The 26,118-nt window shown below is 35.7% G+C and overlaps 2 protein-coding genes, 1 long non-coding RNA gene and 1 other non-coding gene across 7 annotated transcripts in view; 2 read left to right on the forward strand and 2 right to left on the reverse strand.

The window, feature by feature from the left end:
• LOC135767502 (uncharacterized) overlaps window positions 1-1,178 on the forward strand; it is a 1,770-nt gene extending 592 nt beyond the window's left edge. Inside the window, exons 3-4 of the long non-coding RNA XR_010542043.2 lie at window positions 22-80; window positions 887-1,178. This is a non-coding gene — a long non-coding RNA (uncharacterized lncRNA). The remainder of the gene's footprint in view (window positions 1-21; window positions 81-886) is intronic.
• dhrs1 (dehydrogenase/reductase (SDR family) member 1) overlaps window positions 1-7,284 on the reverse strand; it is a 20,817-nt gene extending 13,533 nt beyond the window's left edge. Inside the window, exons 1-2 of one of the 4 annotated variants that reach the window (XM_065277137.2) lie at window positions 7,164-7,248; window positions 5,977-6,039 (exon numbers count right to left, since the gene is read on the reverse strand). The gene's annotated coding sequence lies outside the window, so the exon portion shown is untranslated. Of the gene's footprint in view, window positions 1-5,976; window positions 6,040-7,163 lie in introns of all 4 variants that reach the window. The other 3 variants (XM_065277135.2, XM_065277138.1, XM_065277136.2) reach the window with 3 other exon arrangements.
• LOC135767300 (uncharacterized) lies at window positions 2,348-25,953 on the forward strand. Its single transcript, XM_065276940.2, has 42 exons — window positions 2,348-2,418; window positions 2,505-2,570; window positions 2,663-2,746; window positions 2,830-2,919; window positions 3,010-3,069; window positions 3,170-3,235; window positions 3,356-3,442; window positions 8,516-8,602; window positions 8,712-8,798; window positions 8,889-8,966; window positions 9,047-9,136; window positions 9,227-9,289; window positions 9,423-9,485; window positions 9,598-9,657; window positions 9,758-9,835; window positions 10,000-10,086; window positions 10,193-10,270; window positions 10,360-10,422; window positions 11,625-11,714; window positions 11,823-11,912; window positions 11,983-12,072; window positions 12,353-12,442; window positions 14,416-14,505; window positions 14,641-14,703; window positions 14,801-14,860; window positions 14,942-15,001; window positions 16,366-16,443; window positions 16,665-16,751; window positions 17,621-17,701; window positions 17,785-17,853; window positions 17,954-18,043; window positions 18,149-18,226; window positions 19,039-19,128; window positions 19,268-19,357; window positions 19,504-19,593; window positions 23,536-23,682; window positions 23,792-23,881; window positions 23,985-24,074; window positions 24,252-24,398; window positions 24,523-24,594; window positions 24,694-24,708; window positions 24,796-25,953. Exons 1-42 carry the CDS (start codon window positions 2,367-2,369, stop codon window positions 25,344-25,346), a joined length of 3,837 nt encoding a protein of 1,278 aa, XP_065133012.2. The 5' UTR covers window positions 2,348-2,366; the 3' UTR covers window positions 25,347-25,953.
• On the reverse strand, window positions 6,640-6,830 carry LOC135767519 (U2 spliceosomal RNA). Its single transcript, XR_010542057.1, has one exon. It is a non-coding gene; the product is annotated as a U2 spliceosomal RNA (small nuclear RNA).
• Window positions 25,954-26,118: the final 165 nt, after the last annotated feature.

Consider the following 26,118-nt stretch of genomic DNA (forward strand, 5'->3'; position numbering starts at 1 on the left):
AATATTTTGATTATATTTTAGGTCCTGTGAATGCAGTTGAAGACACAGTTTTGAATGGCGATCATTCAGCTCCCTTTGCGGTGGGTTTCAAATGCACATGACCCTGGACCACAAAACCAGACGTAATGAAATTGAGATTTATACATCATCTGAAAGCTGAATAAATAAGCTTTCCATTTATGTATGGTTTGTTAGGATAGGACAATATTTTGTAAATGGCCGAGATACAACTATTGGAAAATCTGGATTCTGAGGGTGCCAAAAAAACTAAATATTGAGAAAATCACCTTTTCCAAATAAACACATCTTACTAATGATAAATACATTTTTGAAATGTTTATGTAGGAAATTTACAAAATATCTTCATGGAAAATCATCTGTCCTAATATCCTTATGATTTTTGGCATTAAAACTCTATAATTTTGACCCATACAATGTATTGTTGGCTATTGCTATAAATATCCCCATGCGACTTTTGACTGGTTTTGTGGTCCAGGGTCACAAATATGCTTTATTTGATTCAATATACACATGTGATGTTGTTTCTAACTAAAAAATGTGAAGATAAATGAAGCTAGCTAATTCACATCGGAAATTAATAGATTAAAGGCACAGTTCACCTAAAAATAAAAAGTTTGCCATCATTTACTTACCTTCAAGTTGTTCAAAATCTGTATAAATGTCTTTGTTTTGCTGGACACAAGGGAAGATATTTAGAGGAATGTTTGTCAGTGTTGGAGTATCATTGACTTCTGTAATATTTTGGGTAAATGATGAACATTTTTATTTTTTAAGTGAACTGTCTCTTTAAGTTGACTACATTGCAAATGTTTAGTATGAGAAAGATGACTTATTTTAGTCTAAAGTGAGATGTTATACATTTTAGGTACTCAAGAATCTTCTACAAAGAAAATCAAGAGCTGCAGAGGTAAGGCTGTTTATATGCTTTGTCATGCAATGTTTACAGGTGTTTTACATTATTATAGGACATGTTAACACTTTTTACCTTTCTCATTATCTTTTTGTCAACTACCAAGGACTGTTCAGGTATGTGTTTTTTATTCTTTATAAATTATGGTAAATTAAGTTCACTTGATTTATTAAAGACATCAACCAGAGACTTAAAGGGGCAGTTCATCTTACAAATTAATGTTTGGTCAAAATAATTTGGCAAGACAGTATTCAATACATTAATTTTCCTTAAACTTAAATCTAACAGTATTTTGCAATAAAATTGCCTTCTTTCACTTTTTTGTAAATGTATTAGCTTGTATAGCTTAAATTTAAAGAGGGTGATGTCATTTGCACACATTGGGGTGAAGGGTGATTTAGTATAGTGCGAAAAACAGAGCTAGGTTTTACTCGACACAAAAGAAACAGCAGGTTGTTTGCTGATTTTCCACAAAATCAGCTGCTCGCCCTTTTTCTTATGTGAGACACAAAAGGCATAAAAGCTATTTGTGTCACTTACAGTCAAATGCATTTTTTCCAATATTTTCCTAAACCCCTGATAACAAAGTTGAAGTCTATTTACAAATAATTGAGGAGGAATTCTGTGAATTAAGATGCACAAACCAGAATTAATAATACCCAACAAATAGAGAAAGGACGTCTCTACAAAAAACATTTAGTATTTATTAGAGCTGGGAAAGATTAACCAGATTAATCGCATACAAAATAAAAGTGATTTTTAACATAATATACAAGTGTGTGCTGTGTGTAATTATTATGTATATATAAATACACACACATTCATGTATTTAAGAAACATTTACATGTGTATATATATTTATTTATTAATATTTTTATATATTATATATACATTTTTAAAAAATATGTAAATAAAAAAATTCTGTATGTGTGTGTGTGTTTAAATATACATAATAATTACACACACCACACTCACATATATTATGCAAAAATAACTTATATTTTGTATGCGATTAATCGCGATTCATCTTTTCCCAGCACTATTATTTATTTTATTTTAAGTTTTTATGCACATTTATGAGGAAGAAACAACGTTATGGGCTTATATGGACTTTCATTACAATTCAGAAATTTGCATTTACTTAACTATGGAAAATATTTATAAAATGCTTTAAAAACTTTAACAGAGACTTTGCATGGGTATTTAAACCACCAAATTTTGACATCTGAGATATCAGTATGGGTAAAAACTTTACTTTTCATAAGAAGCTTGACATTTGCATGAAATTGTCCATAAGGATTAAGGACTGACATCCATTATACTGTACATGACTAGATTGTTATTCGTATCTTATGAAGATTTGTATTCAGTTTTGTTCAGCTGTTATAATTCAATCTACCTTGCTTCTCTAGACCTCCAAAATAAGCTTGACGATATGAAGATCAAATGTAGGGATTCTTATAAATTGGCAAAGGATAATATAGACGGTGAGTCTCTAAACCTTTTCTAATAGTGAACTAAAAGATGAACTGATCGCATTGTTTTGATGTTCACATATTCGTCATGTCCACAGGTCTTAAAACCCAGCTAGATGATCTCTTTAAACAACTAGATACCACCAATAGTCCAGCCAAGGATGGTATGTGGAAAGTTATATTGATCCACTATATAATCCAAAATGAATTATAACCAGTGGTTGATGTTTCCCATTTACTCCTTCTTCCCACACAGTTTTAAACATTCTGCAGAAGATCACTGACTTGCAAGAGCTGGATGTGAAAATAAACACAGAGAAAGATGGCAGAAAGACCGCAAGTGGGTTTCAATACTCTTATTAACTTAAAACATTTCTGTTAACGGCATCAAATATTTACTTAATATTATTTTCAATTCATAAGGGCTAGAAGAGCGCCAGAGGGAAGCAGAAAAAGACTTAACGGAAATGAAGAAAGAGATTTCAAGAAGTGTTGACATTTTCAAGCGGGCAGGTAGATAGACTCATGCATGCATGGAGCAACACCGCGATGATATTGCATATCGAGTCTCCTTGCTCAAATTTTTTATTTTTTCTAATGTAGGTTTAAAGATGAGCACCGAGCCTTTAAAAAGCAATAAGGCAACATCATCCCTTTTCACAGGTATGGCCAAGCCAGCCTGCATTTTATTTATATGATTTGTCTTACTTGTAATTCGTATCAGTATCATTATAAAAGTGATGTTTTTGTATCTAATCCGCAGAATTAAAGAAGTACCTTGAAGGCAAGATCAAGCAACCAGGTGAACAAGATGGAGTATCAAAGCAGGGTGAGAACAGTGCATTAGTTCAAAATTCACAAATCAAGATGATAAAAAAAACATACTTGAAGATTATGAAAGTCTGTACAAGTGAAATATTTTCCAAAAAAACATTGGTTTGTATTTTAGTGCTGCAGATTGTTACAATTCAGATTGAAGTGATGGAGCTCCTGACCCGTGCCTCTCAAATATACAAGACACAATTACAGATCGATGGTAAGCGTATATAATTTGATATTGATCAAATATAAACCTTTAAAAACATCTATGTGATGTCACACAGTTATGTGGGTGCCATTTGTTGGACCGAATTGCAACATGCTTTGTGCTGTGTTGGCTGTGTTATATTCCACACAAACCAGTAATTCGAATTTGCTAAATGACATGACATTTGTCAGTGTTTAAATTATGTCAAAGATTATAGTGGTCCGCTAGCTACAAGCCCCCCCCGGGCAAGCCCCCCTGTCATTATAGGGTCGCCGTGATGTGATCCTAAATCAACCCTTTATTATTTTTGATTTTGTGTGTTTTGTGTTGTTATTGTCTTGGCGGAGGTAAAAAGTTAACAAAACTATATTTATATACTATTCATTTTCCATTTAATCTTAACGCGGTATGAGCAATTCCTTTTTACTGGACTTTTTTCTTGTCAGTACTACATAAAACAGAATAATTAAGTGTTTTATATTGTAACAAGTTTTATTTTTAATAAGTCAGAGAGATCAGGGTTCCCACACCTTAGTTAACTTTAAATTCAAGTACTTTTCAAGGACTTTCCAGGTCCAATACCCTCAAATTCAAATACTAAATGTGGGGACACATTTCAAGTGAGAGCAAGGTTACATCGTGTTTCCTTTTAAGATACATTGTTAAAGTTCCCTTTCGAGGGAACTCGCGCTGCGTTACTGCAGTGACACTTTGGGACGCCTCCAGGGGTAAGTGCATCTGAATGTGTATATCAAATTCAACCAATGGTGAGGCTTGACAACAAAGACAGGGTGAGGAAGTATATCACTATCTGAATTATTGCCAAAGATGGCGTTACATGGACACAGGAAGTAGGGGAAGGAAGACACAGCGTCTCGTTCCCTTCTCAGGTACAACAGCTACATATAGGGTGGCCATTCGTGCCAGTTCCGCCGGACACGTCGCGAACATGTTTTTGGGTTCGTTCTCCGGAAGTCGCGTTTGTCAACTGCATACGTCATCAAAGTTTAATATTTCGGGTTTACTTTCATAAAAGCATCCGTTACATTTCAAGATAAGAATGAAACTACAATGATTGTATGTCCTAAAAGAAATAAATCTTAATTTCCTAATGTATTTTAACTGAAACGGGAGAACCTCGATGACGTATGCGGTCAAGCAACGCGACTTCCGGAGAACGAACCCAAAAACATGTCGTGTCCGGCGGAACTGGCACGAATTGCCACCCTAGTTACATACGTAACCCGAGACGTTTTCATGTGTCAAACACAACTATGCAAAAAAGCATTTTAGGTATGAATCAACATTCGCATACAGAAGATATAAGAATTTAAAGTGAACAGTTTAGCACGTTATGTTTTTAAAGACTTCTCAGGGCCTTGAATTTTTTTGCCCAAATTTACAAACTTTCAAGGATTTCAAGGATCCGTGGGAACCCTGAGAGATGTTTCTGCATGCTGCTTATAAATATCTGAGGTGATATCTCACTATGGGACGGTTTCCTAGTCCAAGACTAAGGGTGTTTTCACATATACACTGTTTAGGTCGGCCCAAATGACGTGTCGCTCCGAGTACGGTGCGTTTGGGTCAGTGTGAACACAACAGCCGCACTCGGGTGCGCACTAAACAGCCGCTCCGAGACCGCTCTAAACAGGTGGTCTCGTAGCGGCTGTTGCCGAACTCTGGGGCGACCCACCTGTGGTGTGAACACTGCTGGACCTCGGGCCGAACCAAATACAGGAAGTTCTCCACATGTTTGAGCCACTGGGCTTTCGTTGTGACGTGAGCCGGGTGTTATATTGTGGGTTAACAACAAACAAGCCAATCCTGGTCCGTTGCATAGAGATTCGCTGTCTCCTTTACGTTTGAGCTGATGATTTTATAAATGCATAGCTGTCCTCCACACACAAATAGTGACATTACGGGCTTTTAGCAAACGGCTCCGTAAGAAAGGCTTTAATAGAACAGCTACGCAATTTCGCGTTTAAGCAAAGAAACTTCGCAAAGACGTACAATGTTTATCTCCACATCTTGATAGCTGCGCTCTCTCTGTCAAGCTGGTTGTCGTGGAAACGTGGGGGTGGTCATGAGACGGTAAGAGCTGTCAGAGACCAATGACAGCACTGACAGTTGTCACATGGTGTACGGTGCGGCATTTCGAGTAAAGTAAAAAATATATATATGTGAACACGGACCGCACTAACTGAATAATGATACAATGTATTTTGGTGCGCTCTGAGGCCGCACCACGGTGCGCACCAACATATGTGAAAACAACCTAAAATGCATTTTTGAGCTCCTTTAAATTATAAACACCTTGTCCTGACTAATTTCAACATCTATCGCGGACATGGTTTTGTTTTAAGATGCAAGCTAGTATTGCTTTTTGTAAGGTATGTTTGTAAAAACTTCTTAAATGACGTAATATTATCAAGGCCTAGTCTTGGATTAACCTAAACACTGTCCGGGACACCACCCCAATGTGTTTTCATCAGAAAATAAGTCATCAAGTGTCCCAATGTATATTGAGCCAGTGTCCTTACCTTACCAGTTCCAAACTGCGTTTTTGCGTCTCACTGCAGGAAGGGTACACTGGTAAACAGACGCTACAGATAAAGAGAAAATTATTGGTTTTTATTGCTTTATTATATATATTATAAACTTCTACATCTTGGCAAGGATATTTTGCCATATGGGTTGTAAATTAGATATGTAATGTTGCCCTGAAATACATTTTGATAAATATGTTGATATAATGAAGGTTAAAACTAAATATACAAATCAACGTTTAAAGTAGATCAAAAAAGTTAATCAGAGTTGTTCTATGACAAGAATGGGTACACATTTTGGTTTTAGGACAATTTTTATGAAAGTTTTGATCCACTTCAAATGTTGACTAGTGTTTATTGTCAAAATAAGAAATATGGTGCGTTGTGTAACAGAAAAGCAATATAATATACATAACTGTATTAGCGGTGTATATAAAACCTTACATAATGAACTGTTTTGTTTTTTATTTCCATAACCGCGAGTCACTTTTCATTGGATGTTGCCATAAAGTATCTACAGAAGCCCTAGAGGATCAATCTGTTCTACTCAGCGCAATAATTGTTAGACTTCCGATGGTCATCACACGTACAATTGAATATACTGGATGTTCTAATTATTCAATCTAATCAATCATTTTCTATTTTTAACTTTTGAGAGGGGGGTGCACCGCTCCCGGAAGTACTGCAATACCGGGTCGATGCGCGGAGTGGACGGAGCAAGCCCCTATTCCATCTCCCGTTTCCAAAAATCAATTTAATATATGGTCCCCGGGTAGGGGACGTATCAGATATTAAACTGATAAGAACAGATACTACACTTGATCTTAGCCAAAAGGCCGAGAAGCGATACCTACAAGTGGTCAGGAGAAGAGAACAGATTCCTTGAAACAGGACATAGAATGACGGCAAAATTATTATTTTTGTCATTTTTATCTCAAATCTTTTTTATACCAGAGATAATCGAGAAAAGACTTATGAACATATATCTATACTAAAAATATATATTTAGGCTTTTTTTGAAAGCTAAAATGTTAGTCAACACTGACTGGGGGAGGAGTTGATATTACAATGAGCTACGGCTTTTCCAATCAGAAACACAGACACAATTCCCTCAATATTAGACAATGAAACTCTGGTAAACACAAAACATGTTAAATAAACGTGAAAAGAGAAACACTTACGTCAAAGCAGCGGTACAATAGGCTTGTTCGACTTCATGCGGCGCTGCTAGAACTGACGAGCGAATGACGTTAAAGTGCGGCGAGAGCGAGACGAAATTACACTTCGTATGATTTCTCGAATCGTTCTCGCGGTACTTTGACGTCATCCGGCTGTCGGTTCTGGCAGCCCCGCATGAAGTCGAACAAGCATAGAGTTTCAAGGAACGCGTTTGCCACCCAGTGGACAAATAAGGTATCGCAAGAAAGTCATATTATCTATTTCATGAACACAAGGACAGTACTAAACATGTTGTTGTGACCCAGTTTGTGAAAACCCAGCTCAAGTCATTTATTAAAGTCATTACAAAAACATTACTGGTGTGCATCTTGATACAAAACAATGGGACTTGCAAGCTGTTTTCAATTCAGACAGCTCAAGTTTTAATCTTTGCCTAGAGATTAAAGCCTTGTCCAGGAAACCAACCCATTATTTTATCAAGCTAAACTTTGTATTTATTGAAAAAAATGTAGGGGTGGTTTCAAAAAATGTAAGACATTTCCTTTGCTTCCTTCATTTAAAAACACCTATCAGTGCCATTGTTTTGTCCCAAGATGCACAAAAGTAATGTAAAAAAGAGATAAAAATGCAGTTTGGCGGTGTACAAACCGTCACACTTCTCAAAACAAGTCTCTGGGAATTTACATTTCACAAGTAGGCTAAACAGATGTTTCTGGTAGGTCATTATAACATTAGTTTGTTAGAGAGTTGTCGACTGGAGGCAGACTGTTAATAGCTAGAAAACAATATTTAGCTATGAATGTACTTAATGAGACTTTACAATATTTACATGTTTGTTTGTTTTTTAATTGTAACATGTATGAGTTATATCTTACCTTATGTCTTACTATTGTTTGCTGGTTAGCTAACTTATTCATTGCTAACTTATTAGATACATATTGAAAGTTTCCTAAAGAGAAAAATATAAGGTGGCATTGGGAGGTAGCTGATAAAAGTTTTCCTTAAATATATTTGACATTTAGAAGAAAAGCAGAGACATAAGAAAAGACTATAGAAATAAGGTAAAAATAATTATAAAAATTAATTATGCATGCAACTTTATGTTCTCTACATAAAATGATATGCATTTGCAACTGTAATATGGTTGCATGCTGATTTCTACGATGTAAAAGGAAAAATATCAAGTATTTTGTTTAATTGTGGGTGTAGGGGTTGGCGCAACTGCGCAAAGGTCCTAAAGATGGCAGCACAACAACAAAAGTCACGTGGCTGAATATAGAGGTCCAGATCATGTTAGTCTGTTTAATGATGTTATTTATGGGCTAAATTAAAACATGTGCTATGTGTTTGACAGCAATTACGACCAAAGTTCAGCACTTGAACGGCATCCTGACAGACCTAACAGAGCAGAGAGAAGTGGCACATGATGTAGCAAAAATTGGTATTTTTTTAGCTAAATTTTCTACACAAATCATTCCTCTGTAATTCACGTCATGCACAAAGAATTAATTTATAACTACAGCATATTATTTCCATTTCCTGTTTCACAGATAAAAAGATTGCTGCGGTGAAGAAAGAAAATTTGAATCTGAAGGCTGAGCTGTCAGCTCTTCAACAAACACTTGGACAACTTAATGGTAGGCTACTAAGATTTAAAACCATAATAGATCATTGTTTATTCAGATTCGGTGAATGAATCTATCAATCATCTTGTCACTGATTTATAGGACAAATGAATGAAGCTGATGCAAGAAAAAAAGAAATGATGGACAAAATTGCCAAATTACAGGAAAAGGATGAGCTCGGTACGTTTCTTTCCATTTAACATAATCTTTTCATGCAAGTCAATTCAAGCTACTATGTTATTATATTTTACTTCTTTTAGTTTCTAGAATTCTTACGCTGCAGTTTGAATTCATGGAGACAGTAATAAAAGCACAGGGACAAATCAATGCACATGAAATTCAAATAAGTGGTGAGATCTGAATGATTTAAAAATGTAGATTTTAGCCAGGCTTTAATAAGAAATATGGTGTTTATGTGACTTTGGGTTTTGCCTTGTCAGATCTCCAGAGAGACCTTGTAAAGGAACAGGACAAAAACATTTATCTCCGTGATACCAATGACTGTAAGATTTTTATTTCTTGTAAAGCAACTTGATATATCCAGTGGTTATGCAAATTTGTTGCAGATCTAGAAAATAATTGAAACATACATGAAACATTATATATTCTGTAATCTCTAATCATTTCTTTACCCAGATTTAAACCAACAGTTGATGGATCGGGAGGAGGAATGTGCAGACATGGCGGTGATGTACACGGGTGAGACGCTTTACTTTTCTTGTTTTGACTTCCAGCATGATGAAATTTGATTTGAATTAAATGTTGAATTAAATGTCTTCTTTATGTATTGATCTATTGACTTATTTTCCAGAAAAGGAAATTGAACTGAAGGATAAAGTAAATGAGATGTCAGAATCAACTTCAAAGAAAGGTCGAGTGAAATAATAAATAAAATGTTTATAATTTTAGCATCTATTATGGTTTTAAAATACATGATATATGTTAATCTGAATGGATTCTTTTTTTCACAGCACTCCAGATTATTTTGCTGGGCTTTGAAATAGACCAAACAGAGAAACAAATTAAGGGATTTTCTTTAAATAATGACGGTGAGTTTCTCTTTAAATTTTCTCTCATTTTAAATTCACACAATTTAAATAGCAATTAACAAAACTTAACAAAATAATTTCTAAAACAAAACACATATTTAGATCCTGGTGGATGTCTTTAAATTTCCATGTACTGTATTAATTTTTTATACATGTTTAAATAGCTTTGAAAGGAAAACTGGATGAAAAAATCAAAGAGCTTAAGAAGCAGAAGGAGGAGTTTAAGAAAATGCCAGGCGGCTCTGACAAAGGTGTGATCGGGTTCATTGTTTTTTCATTGCATTATTAACTACGACATAATGGTTGGCTTATGTCTACTGATGCACGCCTAAGCATGCATGTCTTTATCTCAATCAGTCCTACAGGTGATAACACATATGGAGAAAATCTGGACGCTACAGAGTAAAAACCCAGATGACTTGGATAAAATCAATGGTGAGCATAATGAATGCATGAGACATGCATTTAAGACATGCATGAGTTATAATAACACAGACAACAAAATGCATTTGTTCCTCTTTCAGATTTACAGAAGACTCTGCTTAACACGATTGCAGAATTAGATGACAAGGATCCTACAAAACCGAGTAAGTTGTTGATCACATTCACAAGACGTTGAATTCTTTTTGTGCACTATTCCCCGCCAGTAATTAAAAGAAAAAGCTTCCCTGCCAATGACAAGTTTTTACAGCAATCTATATTCCTGCTCTTATCCACTAGGTGGTGCTCTTACCCAACTTATAAAACACTAAAGCATTAACTGATCCAAAAACAGTAAAAGCTGTAAGAAACCTACCTATATTTGAGAGGTGATAAAAAGAGAACAAATTAAGATATGATAACACTTTTTTTAAAGCAGAGGGTCTGTTCTTTCATTTGATATACTCAATTAAATTTAATTAAATTTTATTTATATAGTGCTTTTCACAATTGGTAATTGTTTTAAAGCAGCTTTACATTAATAGAAGCAGGGAAAAGCACAAAAAATCGACAGATAGCATAGCATAATACATATAGCATAAGCAGCAAAATTTGCTGCAGCTATGGAAGAACATTATAAGCGAGCGTATTAATAATATAATGTATAGAAGAGGGTGCTAAGTTAAGCCAACTACGGCTGACTCCCCAGGTTGAAAAACCCCCTAGGAGAAAAACCTCCTGACTTTTAGCCAGGGGAAAAGTCATAGGAGGAAAAAAACCTTGGGAGATTTATATATATATATATAATGTAAACGGATAAGGAGATTAAGCAGGTTCTGGCGGTGGTCGTTGGTCAGGCATTAGCTGGGTATCACGTTGAAGGACGGCCAGTAGATCAGAACTGGGTCTGTTTGTCTCATTGTCAACGGGGTCAAGGATGAGACAGGAAGGGAGAAACAAAATCCTATTAGCGTAGGGGCCGGGTTATGGTTTAAATCAGCTTTGTTCCAGACAGGCTAACTATTGCGGGATAAGTATGTTACCCACAGTTGAGGATTTAGCAAATTGGGGGCCCAAGGTGAAGGTATTTATGTGTCCCCCATATTTTTTAAAAGAAAATGAAACACGCCAACCCGTTTGACTAAGGCCAGATAATGTATATACTGTATGTTTACATTTTTTTTGTTTAAACTTTTGTAAAAATCATAAAAGATGCTGGCACTGGCTGGCGGGGAAAAAGTTAAGTCACTACTATTTCAAAACAATTCATAATTCGTTTAATTTACTTATAACGCAGCCATAGTCTTTGGCTTTTAAGGATATTATCACATGTTAAAAAGTGTACGTCTGTGTAACTATGTCTTCTCAGTGTTGAAAATTTTGGCCTATCAGTCTGATGCAACCTGGATAAGGGAAATGCTGAAAACTGTGACTAAACAGGCTGAGATGCAGAAAACTGGTTTGTTTTAGACAGCGGCTAAACATTGACTTATTTAAAAAAAATTGTATGTGCCATATTTTCGGTTTGGATCAGTGTAATAACAACACGCTTGACTCTGTCTGACAGCGCTTCAAAAAGAACTCAATAACAAGGAGAATATGTTGAATGAGAAAAACAAAGAACTGGCCGCTGGAACCAGTAACATCAATCAGCTTCGTAAGTGAAAATATGATCTTAATTCATGATGTCGTGCCCATTGAAAGTAAAACAATCAAATCTTTTGCAGGAAAAGAAATAGCTGCTTTGAAGAACGAAATCTCGACACTTAAAGATCAGATGGATGAGGCAGAAAAGGCTTCAAAGCGGAAGATAGGAGGTTTCATTCACATTTGTCTTCCCTGTTTTATTTCTGTTTCATACATGGTCAGGTCTTGAGCTCAACCTATGAGCTACAGGTGCACAGTCACACCAAATGACCAGTCAGTACACCTGCCCTGACCTGAGACATTTAGCGTCTGTTTAGTACTGTAATTATTTATAGATTGAGCTGTTTTAAAAACAATGCATGAATCTGTTTTCCGTTTCCAGGGCTCATGGAGTCATGGTTAGTGTTTATTCATACTTTCGACACATTTCAAAGTTTGTCTCTATCACAGATCTTGAAAAACAACTAAAACGGAGTGTTGAGGAACAGAATGCCGCAACGAAAACACTGAATGAGAAGAATGCTAAAATGGCACAGCAATGTGAGTGCTCAAAAGAGAAAACTGAGGATAACAACTGTTTTCTAAATTTTGGAAGGGTTTATTTGTTAAAGAAAAACTTCACTTTCATTAAAAATCCTGATAATTTACTAGTAATAGACCGATATATATCGGTCGGCCGATATATCAGGGCGATATTTGCGAGTTTTATGTGTATCGGCATCGGCCATTTTTTTCCTGCATTATTTACATACAGAGTGCTTGAAGCCGCAAGCGATTGCAGGTCATGTTACTAAAATCAATTAACCTTTCCATGACAACATCGAAAGTTCGGCCTAATTATATTATATTATATATAATTATAGCTGAACATTTTTATTTCTCATCTCTATGGGACGGTTTCCCGGACAGGGACTAAAATAAATGTAAGAACTGTCCAAACATATAACATCTCTATTTAACATATCTTAAAATACAACCGTGCCCTGTGTTTTGCCTCAAAATGGACACAAGTAATGTTTTTAGTATGGCATGTTTGTTAAAACTAGTTATATTTCCTAATTAAACTAAGATCTAGTCCTAGTTTAAGATAATTCCTGTCCGGGAAACCACGCCTACATATATTTGTAGTAGTAAAGTGCTAGAAATCAATATACCTTTGCTGATTTTTGGAGAGTGCAGTTCATGGTTCCATAGCACCCTCACCTGTTTTTACTATTTGTTAAATATAGTTTTTTTTAAAAGTTGGATTAATGTTACTTTTTTAAAATTGAGACTTGTAACATTTGGCATCATCATTGTGTCATTTTTATGATGTAAATTGAGTGAGCAAAAGCCGTATCGGCTCCAAATATCGGCTCAAGAAAATCGGCAGCCTGTATCGGTCATCGGCTAAGGCAGATGAAACAAAAATCGGTATCGGCACTAAAAAAATCCATATCGGTCGATCCCTATAATTTACTCACCCTCGTGTCATGTTTATGTCTTTCTTTGTTCAGTCGAGAAAATTAAGCTTTTTAAGGAAAACATTCCAGGATTTTTCTCCATATAGTGGACAACAACAGTTTACAGTTTCAATGCAGCTTCAAAACAATTAACATTTTCGTCAAAAAAGCACTTTTAAACCACCACTTCTCGTCTTGCATTAGCCGTGTGATGCGCCTGCGCGACCTAACGTATTACGTAAACACGTTAAAAGGTCACGCGTTACGTCTGAATGGTCCTCTTTCTTCACACTTATAAACACTTATAAACACAGTGCTGCTTTTTTAAATGCACATTATAAACGACTCAAACTCATAATGATTTTAGTTGATAAGGACTTCCTACTGACCAAATGCCGTAGTACACGCACAAGCTGTGCATGAAACAAAGAATCGCAGCCTTGCGATTCAGAATCGTTTTCAGACAGGCATTTTTAATCGTTACATCCCTACTGGAGCGGTAGTTTTACATATAGGTCATGAGTGACCTTTTGACATGATTTCGTAATACGTAAGGTCAAAAAATGGAGATAGTTTTGCTAGATAAGACCATTATGCCTCAGGTTGGATCGTTTAGAGCAGTGGTTCTTAACGTTATTCCTCGAGGCCCATTGCTCTGCACATTTTGTATGTCTCTTTTATCTGACAGACTCGGTTCAGTTCATTGAGATCTCTTCTAATGAGCTGATGATTTGAATCAGGTGTGTTAAATAAGAGAGGCATACAAAATGTGCAGGGCAGTGGGCCTCGAGGAATAACGTTGAGAACCACTGGTTTAGAGCACTTTGAAGCTGTGTTGAAACTGCAATTTTTTACTGCATTGAAACTGTTGAGGTCCACTAAAGTCCACTAAATCCTGGAATGCCTTCTTTAAAAAAAACTTTATTTATTTTCGACTGAACAAAGAAAGACATAAACATCTTTGATGACATGGGGGTGAGTTAATGATCAGGATTTTTTACGAAAGTGGAATAAACATTTAAAAACTCAAACCTTGTCATGCTTAACCGTTTAACCTTAATTTCCCTGCAGTTCAGAAGATAAACGATTTAATGGGTGAAATTAATGTCATGAAACAGCAAATGAAGGAATCAGAGGTACTAGTCAAGTCCAGAATAGCTGGTGAGATTCATTCATTCATAAACACGTCAATAAATCTGTTTAGTCACTCATTCACCTACTTCTAATCTTCCTCACACATTTACATAAAGTCAAATATAGTGCTTTCTCAGACAACTATGCTGCTGATCTTTCTAGGACTAGAAGACGATTTAATGAAGAAAAAGCAGGAAAATGACAAAATCCGTGAAGAGAATAAAAGTAATCCAACATATATGGTTTTAAACTTTGAACTTCAGAAATACAACATTTTTTAAAATCATCATCTGATTGTACGACCCTCTGTTTTACTCTCCAGAGTTGAAGCAAGATCTCACGAAGACTGGAGAATGCCCTGAACTCAAAGAGAAATATAAGGGTATGATAGTTTGTGATCTATTTCCTACGCTCATAACATTAGATCAGTAGTGTTAACATCATGTTTGTTTGTTTGTTACAGAAATTCAGGCTGAATACGATGCTACAGTTTCTAAATTGAACAGTACCATCCTTAAGCAAGGTGAGAGAGTGATTGGCAACTGAATGATAGACAGAAGTGAGGCCATGAATGTTACCATTTAAATGTATTAAGTCGCCCTGTGGTGAAAATCAAACTTGTATTGTTGTTTTGAGTATTCCAAAGATAGTGTCATTCCTGTAGTTTGAAATCACCTCGGTTTCCTACGTCACAAACATGTAACCAATCACATTATCACAGTTGAATGAGTGAATCAGTAGTTCAAGTTATAAATATTCAACCCAGTCACACGAAATTACGTATAACTATAGTCACGTAATTTTTAGATTCTTTTTCGTGATACTGTTATGAATTTCCACGTTTTTTCAAGATCGTATCACGCATTTCTGTTTATGTGTCATCGTCACGTATTGGTTACTCAACTGTTTTGGCCTATTTTCTTACCATTTTCACTTTGGTTTAGGGCAGTGGTTCTCAAACTTTTTCCGCGTGCGGCCCCCCTTGTGTACGGTGCATTCCTTCGCGGCCCCCCCCAAATAAAATTTATGACAAACTGTTCAAAAGTTTAACTAAAAATTTAATTAAAACTTAATTAAAAAGTTTTAATTAAACAAAACATATTAAGTTATACAAAGTAGTGCTGTTGGTAATAGTAGCCTTATTTTTTTAGGTTTAATTACACAGAATTCATGATAAATGAATGTTTTTTATATAATGTCATAAAACTGGGGCCCCCCTGACACCATCACCCCAGTTTGAGAACCACTGGTTTAGGGTAACATTTACATAAAATGACATCCTTACCCAAAACCCAACTCTAACCCTAATGCCATGCGACAATGGTTTAAAATTTAGAAAATATAAAAAATAAATCTGCTTAAAAACAGTATAAACCAATACTTAAAGTGACATCCTAACGCAAACACCAAATCTAACCCTAAACCGAAGCGAAAATGGTTTGAAAATAGGAAAAAGCAGTTGAGTAACCAATACGTGACAATGACACATAAAAAGAAATTTATGATACGTTCATGAAAAAACTCGGAAAATGGTGAATCAAAAAAATTATGTGACATAATTTTGTGTGACTGGGTAGCTAATATTATGTATGGATGCCGCGTAGACTCAGCCCTGAAAAAATTGCACTGTTTCTGTGATTCTTACACCTGTTAGCATCAGCGCTAAAAGATTAGTGCTGTAAATGCGCAGTTTACGTATGCTAATTTGCATATTCGTTAGATCTGCTTCTAATAAATGAGTCACGGGTGTAGAGTTATATTTAAGCTGTTTTAAAGCATAAAAAATACTGACACATGAAAAACTGATACATATGCTGTAATGATCAAAATTATCGACTACACGGGCAACTTTTTTTAACACACTGTTTGTTCTTGTTTTTTTCTCAGTTTTTTACATTAAAGCTTTAATTGAAGAAGTGGAGTTTCTGGACAAGAAACTTGAAGAAGGAGGTTTAGGCAGTGATGGTGCAGTTTCTTGATTCTTACATTTTCTGTAAAGAAGTCTTTATTTACCAGAGATTTGTTACATTTAACTTGAAGTGATGCAGTTTAAATTATAGTTCATTAAGTTAAAGTAAATCATGCCTTGGTAGGATGTCCTCTTTAATCTGCCTGGCAAGGAATGTACAAAAAATTATATACTGTATATATTACAAGTTTGATTGAATCTCTTGTGTTTGTCGCAGATCTGATAAATGAACTGGAATTAAAGAAAAAACAACTGAAGGAGGCAGAACAGAAATTAAAAGCAAACGGAGAAGTTTCAGCCAAAAGTGAGTGTGACACTGTTTTCAGCAACAGAAGTTAAAAGTCCGTGTAAAGTCTGAAATTAAAGGGAACATAAACATGGAAAAAGTCAGATTTTCATGATAAGTGCTATAATTGGGTTCTCAGTGCTTCTATCAACCTAGAAAATAAAAAAGATCAACCCATTAACTTAGTTTTGGTAAACCATTCTCTGCAAGCACATGAAAAAAATAGGTCGTTGAAATTTGGTTCTCCTTATGATGTCATAAGGAGCTCTTATTATAATAATACCGCCCCTTCATCTGCACTATCCAACCACGCCACTGCCATTTAGTGCGGAGAAAAAGAAAGAGAGAGAAAATAATTCACAGCACAATTGAGTTTCAATTTCAACAAACCATCATCATTGTGATCAGTGTTTGTACTTTATCAGCTCATTTGCATTTTAAACGACACATCCAAAAAAAAAATTCACACACCTAGAAAGTGTACATTTTAACATGTTATATTAAATTATCTATATGTTATTTTGGGCTAAAACTTCACATGTGTGCTCTGGGGACACCAAAGATTAATTTGACATCTTAAAAAAGTCTTGTGACATGGCCCCTTTAAATACAGCTACAACCTGAATGCCCGTGATTGTGTTAATGGCGGGGTGTTAGGTGCATCATTGAGCCACTTTTTTGCTCCACCCAATATCCTGAACACATAAATATGGAAAAAATGTTTAGCGGTGTAACTCCACAATTCAGTACTACATAGTTCACAGTCTTTGTAACGTGTTTCAGCATTATATTTCTAATGTGTTTCTCTGAAATGACTTTACACGGACTTTAAGTCTTCTTCATCATGTACTCGTATAATTGTTCACTAACTCACTGGTATGCCACAGCTGTAAACGTTCTTCAGCTATTATCTGAGATATGGAAACTCCAAGAAAACCCAACTGAAAAGAATTTAGCAAAGATCAACGGTGAGTTCAAATTGATCTATTTTTATTTCCTCCTAAAACACCCATTGCAAAGTTGAATTAGCGAAGCTTCTCTCTTCATTTAGTTCTGGAACAAGAACTGAATGATCTGTTGTCGGAGTTGAAAACCTCTGGAGAGAAGGGGCTTGATCTGGGTGAGCAATATAACTGCGTTTCAAGCCTTAATCACAGAGAAATCACAAAATGTACAGTGCTTATGGTGAGTGGAGTTAATAATATCTAAATCCGTTTCAGCCTTGAAGACGATCTCTATAAAGGAATCAATGGCCAGACTGCAAAAGGCACAAGCTAAGATGCAAGATGAATACAATACAGAAATCAATGGTAAGTTACATCTGAAATGTATCTAGACAGCTTTTTAAAAAATGTTAGTAATTCATTTGCAATTAAACGCAAAAAAACGCAAGAAATAATGGTGTTTTTTTCCAGATTTACAGGAGGAAATAAAAGACAAGGATAAAGAAATTAAGATGTTGAAATCAAAGTGTGAAATGTCAGAACAGCTAAGTAAGAAATTTTAGTATATAAATAAGCGTTAATGTTTTATGACAACACATACAATATACGGTTTTGAATGCTGCATGCCATCAGTAAAATTTGTATTTTAATACAGAAATTAGTAACTGTATGACAGGGGTCGGCAACAGACGGCCCCCGGGCCAAAACTGGCCCGTCACCAATAATATCTGGCCTGCGCCCACCACAGCTTATTTTAATATAGATGGTTTTTGCAGCCCAATGCCAAATGTAATTGTCGACCCCTTCTTGACGTTTTTTTTTTTTTTTAGAGAGCTTGCATAAATTTTGGGTCTTTCAGTTAGAATTTTTCAATGTAAATTACTTTATTGGCATAAATGTGTGTATTTACATTATTGCCAAAGCATATAAGACAAAAAACATCCCACCAAGCCATTTTGCATGTTACCTTCCAGGTGTCTAGGCTAAAACAAGGCAAAATGTGAGCTTAAAATTTAATAGACATTGAACCATAGCACAATAATAAATGAAAATATATAAATAAATAAATGAAACCAAACACCTTGCTGTTGACTTTGCAAGTTATTTTGGCAAAAATGGCATGTAATCAAATTCAAGTGTGGTTTGGCTAGAAGTGGGTTACTCATAGCTGAACTATATCAGGTCTGTGGTTAACCTATAGCAGTAAAATGACAGTTTAGAGTTAAGGTGAAGGATAAAATATATTAAAATAATAAAATATATAAATACCAGTATGTGTGAGAGAAAAACAGGATTTGGAATGTATCTGTAGATATTATATCTTTGTTATTTTTTATAAAAATATATTGTTTCTTTGACAGTGGAAAATATAAAGAAACTAGAGGCGGAAGCTAGAGAAAGCAAGAACAAACTGAAAAAGCTTCAAGAAGAGTGGGAAAAGAAGATAGCATGTAAGTTTCACTCTTGATAACGATAAAATTCTTATTTTTTTGTGATACCTTTACAAAGGACTTTAATGTAACACACATGGAAGCTTCATGCAATGCTTCACATACTTTGTTGTTGTGATATTTTATCCTCTTTATTCAGCACTGAGGGATCAGCTTAAAACCAAGAAAGAGCAACTTGCGGACGCTGAAGATAGACTAGAAGAGACAAGCTCTGACAATGCTGCTTTGCGTAAGAAATTTTTTTTTATTGTGAACTATCCGTTCCTGAGGGTTCAACCTAAATATCACAAAATAAATAAACTATTGTATTTATCTTTTATGACACATGCAGTATGCATAACTAGTCTTACCAAGTATATTGGTGTCTTTTTTTAGTCAAGAAGCTGAACAATCTAAATGAAGACTTAAAAAGAATCACAGAAGAGAAAAATGATGCTCTAAAGAAAGCACAGCAAGAAATCAATGGTATGAGCATACTATCACAACACCAAAAGCATACTTTTTTTATATCAATTTTTTTTTACATTTCCCACATTTTCTTAATTTTACAATTTTGAACTAAAACAAAAAGCAGTGGTCAGAGAGACGCAAAAATGTTTTTCAATGAACAATGTACATTTGGTTTCGGTCTATTGGCCTTGATTAAAAAAATAAACAGATTTTCATTGTTTGTTCAGGGCATCAAAAGTATAGTCCATTAGTTTACTAGTAAAACATTACTATAAGCTTTTAAATAAACAGAATTAGTGAAATCCAATATGTACACTTAAACTTTTGTTTTCTTTTCCAATAATTGAACGTTTTTGTACGCTTTAAGATCGCATCCATGACTTTGAGGTTAGGGGTTGGGTATGATTTACGGTCGCCCCTATGATGTTGAGGTTAGGAGCGGGGTGAGGGATGGGATTTCATTTTTGTTTTCTTTTCCAATAATTGAACGTTTTTGTACGCTTTAAGATCGCATCCATGACTTTGAGGTTAGGGGTTGGGTACATTATTGTATGATTTACGGTCGCCCCTATGATGTTGAGATTAGGAGCGGGGTTAGGGATGGGTTTTCATTTTTGTTTTCTTTTCCAATAATTGAACATTTTGTACGATTCATTTTCTCCCCCCGATGACGTTGAGGTTAGGGGTAGGGTACATTATTGTTTTCTTTTCCAATAATCGCACGTTTTTGTACGATTTATGTTCGCCCCTATGACGTTGAGGTTAGGTGCGGGGTTAGGGATGGGGTTTCATTTTTTTTTCAATAATTGAACGTTTTGGAAGCTTTAAGATCGCATCTATGACATTGAGGTTAGGCGTTGGGTATGATTTACGGTCGCCCCTATGATGTTGAGGTTGGGAGCGGGGTTAGGGATGGGGTTTCATTTTTGTTTTCTTTTCCAATAATCGCAAGTTTTTGTACGATTTTTTATGTTCGCCCCTATGACGTTGAGGTTAGGAGCGGAGTTAGGAATGGGATTTCATTTTTGTTTTCTTTTCCAATAATCAAACGTTTTTGTATGATTTACTTTCACCCCTATGACTTTGAGGTTAGGGTTGAGAATTGGGGTTTCATTTTTGTTTTCTTTTCCAATAATCAAACGTTTTTGTATGATTCACTTTCGCCCCTGTGACGTTGAGGTAAGCAGCGGGGTTAGGGGTGGGGTTTCGTTTTTTTTTTTATAAATAAACGTTTTTGTATGATTCCCTTTCGCCTCTATGACGTTGAGGTAAGGAGTGGGGTAGGGGTGGGGTTTCATTTTAGTTTTTTTCCCAATAATTAAACCTTTTTGTACGATTCACTTTCGCCCCTATGACGTTGAGGTTAGGAGCGGGGTTAGGGATGGGGTTTCATTTTTGTTTTCTTTTCCAATTATCAAACTTTTTAGTATGATTTACTTTTACCCCTATGACTTTGAGGTTAGGGTTGAGGAGTGGGGTTTAATTTTTCTTTTCTTTTCCAATAATTGAACGTTTTTGTACGCTTTAAGATCGCATCCATGACTTTGAGGTTAGGGGTTGGGTACATTATTGTATGATTTACGGTCGCCCCTATGATGTTGAGGTTAGGAGCCGGGTTAGGGGTGGGTTTTCATTTTTGTTTTCTTTTCCAATAATTGAAAATTTTGTACGATTCATTTTCTCCCCTATGACGTCAAGGTTAAGGCGGGGTAGGGTACATTATTGTTTTCTTTTCCAATAATCGCACGTTTTTGTACGATTTATGTTCGCCCCTATGACGTTAAGGTTAGGAGCGGGGTGAGGGATGGGGTTTCAATTTTGTTTTCTTTTCCAATAATTGAACGTTTTTGTACGCTTTAAGATCGCATCTATGACATTGAGGTTAGGGGTTGGGTATGATTTACGGTCGCCCCTATGATGTTGAGGTTAGGAGCGGGGTGAGGGATGGGGTTTCATTTTTGTTTTCTTTTCCAATAATTGAACGTTTTTGTACGCTTTAAGATCGCATCCATGACTTTGAGGTTAGGGGTTGGGTATGATTTACGGTCGCCCCTATGATGTTGAGGTTAGGAGCGGGGTGAGGGATGGGATTTCATTTTTGTTTTCTTTTCCAATAATTGAACGTTTTTGTACGCTTTAAGATCGCATCCATGACTTTGAGGTTAGGGGTTGGGTACATTATTGTATGATTTACGGTCGCCCCTATGATGTTGAGATTAGGAGCGGGGTTAGGGATGGGTTTTCATTTTTGTTTTCTTTTCCAATAATTGAACATTTTGTACGATTCATTTTCTCCCCCCGATGACGTTGAGGTTAGGGGTAGGGTACATTATTGTTTTCTTTTCCAATAATCGCACGTTTTTGTACGATTTATGTTCGCCCCTATGACGTTGAGGTTAGGTGCGGGGTTAGGGATGGGGTTTCATTTTTTTTTCAATAATTGAACGTTTTGGAAGCTTTAAGATCGCATCTATGACATTGAGGTTAGGCGTTGGGTATGATTTACGGTCGCCCCTATGATGTTGAGGTTGGGAGCGGGGTTAGGGATGGGGTTTCATTTTTGTTTTCTTTTCCAATAATCGCAAGTTTTTGTACGATTTTTTATGTTCGCCCCTATGACGTTGAGGTTAGGAGCGGAGTTAGGAATGGGATTTCATTTTTGTTTTCTTTTCCAATAATCAAACGTTTTTGTATGATTTACTTTCACCCCTATGACTTTGAGGTTAGGGTTGAGAATTGGGGTTTCATTTTTGTTTTCTTTTCCAATAATCAAACGTTTTTGTATGATTCACTTTCGCCCCTGTGACGTTGAGGTAAGCAGCGGGGTTAGGGGTGGGGTTTCGTTTTTTTTTTATAAATAAACGTTTTTGTATGATTCCCTTTCGCCTCTATGACGTTGAGGTAAGGAGTGGGGTAGGGGTGGGGTTTCATTTTAGTTTTTTTCCCAATAATTAAACCTTTTTGTACGATTCACTTTCGCCCCTATGACGTTGAGGTTAGGAGCGGGGTTAGGGATGGGGTTTCATTTTTGTTTTCTTTTCCAATTATCAAACTTTTTAGTATGATTTACTTTTACCCCTATGACTTTGAGGTTAGGGTTGAGGAGTGGGGTTTAATTTTTCTTTTCTTTTCCAATAATTGTACGTTTTTGTACGATTCCCTTTTGCCCCTATGACGTTGAGGTAAGGAGTGGGGTTTCGTTTTTGTTTTTTTTCTAATAATTAAACATTTTTGTATGATTCACTTTCGCCCCTATGACTTTAAAGGTTAGGAGCAGGGTTGAGGAATGGGGTGTCATTTTTGTTTTATTTTCCAATAATCTAACGTTTTTGTATGATTTACTTTCACCCCTATGACTTTGAGGTTAGGGTTGAGGTGTGGGGTTTCATTTTGTTTTCATTTCCAATAATTGTAAGTTTTTGTACGATTCACTTTCACCCCTATGAAGTTGAGGTAAGGAGTGGGGTTAGGGGTGGTGTTTTTTTTCCCAATAGACCCTTTTACTGTTTGTACACAATGATGACATGGCGCATATTGGCAACGAAGTATAGCAAGAATCAGCAGTGAAGCAACACAGACAGAGAAAGTTATAATAAAAAGTTAACTTTATCAACTTTTTCAACACAGCTACCAGATCCGTGTACTATAGTGGACTGGATAGAAGACGTTAGCAGATGCCCAAATATAAAGTGGCCAGATACATATATACATTAGTGCAACCAAATGCAACAACCAGACGTTTTGATGCTGGGAAACCGTTTTGATAAACTTGCTAACAAGTTTGGACCAATGGGGAATAACACCACTACTTGCTAAAATGCGTGCGCAGGCTATTTGATCACGTGGGCTGTAAAAGGGTCTATAATTGTACGTTTTTTTGTGATTCACCTGAAATTTGTTTAATGTGTCTATAATCCACACAACAAGTCTTCTAACTGTATTTTTTGTCTTTATAAGAAATGAAAGAGCTGACGGAAGAACAAAAAAGGGAGCTTTTTAAACAAAGAATGAAACTGATAGAGAAAGATGAAACCATTAATTTACTGCAAAGGCAGCTTGGAAATTCAAAGAATGAGTTTGAGAAAGAGAAGGAAAAAAACAGAGGTCAGTGCCAATCTTCTTTACTTCCCTTACATGAGTACATTTAGCCTAAACCTGGAGGATAAACTATCAAAATTATTTAAGATATATTGCTTTCTTATTTTTTATCTAGTGCTTGAGACAGAACTTAAAACCAAGGAGAAGAAACTCGCAAACACTGAAGACAGACTGAAAGAGACAACGGCTGAAAATGACGCTCTGAGTAATAAACATTACAAAATGAATCAACACTCAGGCTATTTGATTACATATTGTAAAGTCGCATATGCGATAACGGTCATTTCAGCTGTCGCTTGTTTTTTTAGAACGGAAGCAGAAGCAACTGAACGAAGACTTGGACAAAATGACAGAAGAGAAAAATAACTTGCAACAGAAAACAAAGAAGCAAATATCTGGTATGACCGTATACTCTCAAATTCAGCTTACAAGTTCACTTTTCTAATATCATATAATACCTTTAAATTTGCCAAATTAACAGGTATTAATGTTTTTTTATAATTTTTTCCATTATACCCTGAATAATTCATTTTCCTCACAATATACTACTCTTGTATTTCTGTCACATTGTTAAGAGTTAAATGAGAAATTAAAAAGACGGGAAGAAGAACTTGCTAAGACAGGCCAGATACTCAAGGAAAAGGATGAAAGCATTTCTAAATTGCAAAAAGAAAATAATAAATCTAAGGCTGAACTCGAAAAAGAGAAAAACAAATACAAGGGTGAGTAGGATGCAATCTTCTGTAAAGTCTTAAACATTGGTCATATAAGAATTATGTCTTATAAACACTAAAAAATAACGTTTAACCTAAATGTTTTAACTAACATTATTCACACTTTTAATAGATGTAATCAATGAGAACAAGAAACTTCAAGAAGCACTAACTGAAGCTAATAAAGTAATAGAGAAATTTGAGGGTGAGACATTTCTACTATCTAAGAGGAAAAAATATTTGATGTTTTTTTTTTTCTATTATAATTAAAAGTGTATGTTTCTATTCTTTTTGAACCCTTTAGAAAAACCCAAAATTGGTAAGTTAATGATCCCAGCCTGGTTCTGATTTACAATAAATATAAAGCATTTAGCCTGTAAAAAACTGAAATGTCTTTCTGTGTCAGAGTGGCCGAGGTTAGACCGCAACACGGCGCACCCCAGACTCGTCTTGTCAGATGATGGAAGAAAGGCACGTACCTCCTATCAGCCTCAGTCCGTACCCAACATCCGTGAACGCTATGACACGGCCATTGCAGCACTGGGAGAAAATGGATTTGACTCTGGAAGGCATTACTGGGAAGTAGGGGTGGCTGGAAGAAGATGTTATAGTGTTGGCATGGCCAGGGCATCTGCTCAGAGAAAGGGACAATTAACGTATGGTCCTCGTAGTGGCTATTGGGTTATTCGCAAGAACAGAGATGGTACACACGTTGCCATTGCAGATAAAGAAGTTACACTTCAGATGAAGGAAGCACCATCTAGTATTGGGGTCTTGGTGGACTTTAAAAAGAAAGAGATAACCATTTATAATGTAGACAAGAAGCTTTCCGTCTTTACGTTTACAGGCAATGAGAATCTGGGAATGCTGTATCCATATATTGAAACATGCAGCGACTTCACTGACCCTCCTATAATCTTTAAGGGACCTCAATCCACTGACTGGATTGTGCAGTGATCTCTTATCTCTACTCTGTGAATGCTTAGAAAATGCATTTCTCTACTTTGATATTTTAATTTGTGACTACTCATTGCTTGCTTGAATGTCTTTGCATATTTCACAATAAATGAGCCAGGTTTCAGCATTTCAAATAATGGATAACATATCAAAAGAGAGAATGTTTGTGAAGTACTGTCATCTCAAAGAAATAGTTTGAAAATTATTGTAAGGCAATAGGTTGAGTAAATTAAGGGCTAATTTTTATTGTAAAAATGTTCTAAGTTCTAAGAGTCTATATTTCATTAGTGTTTTATAAAATAAATTGAATAGGGAGAGTAATTGATACATTTATGAAAAGAGTGTACCTCAAAACATTTATATCCTGCTTAATGTCACTGCTCCGCCAACGGGATGCCTACGTTTACAGGATTTTGCATGTGAATTCTTATCTTATCATGACAAACTATATATCATTGGAAAGCTCTAAAAATGTAGTTTTCATATTTCATCACCATTGTGGGTGATGTAATGATGGCGGAGAAAACATTCACTAACAAACTTCCAATTCATCGGTTAAAAAAGCAGAGCTAGGAGAACAACCAAGGAAAAGAAAACAACCAAGGAAACAAAGATAGAAAGCGACCATGGCCATAATAAACAGGGTTTCCCACAGAAAATTTGTTAGTTAAGGTGGTAGGGTTGGTGAGACCGGTGAGCGTGGTAATTAAATGGGCGGGGCGTACGAGTCATGATGAAAATATTTTTATTTAAAACACTCAAATAAAACTTA

The sequence above is a fragment of the Paramisgurnus dabryanus genome, chromosome 6, assembly GCF_030506205.2.
Source record: "Paramisgurnus dabryanus chromosome 6, PD_genome_1.1, whole genome shotgun sequence".
Lineage (NCBI taxonomy): Eukaryota > Metazoa > Chordata > Actinopteri > Cypriniformes > Cobitidae > Paramisgurnus > Paramisgurnus dabryanus.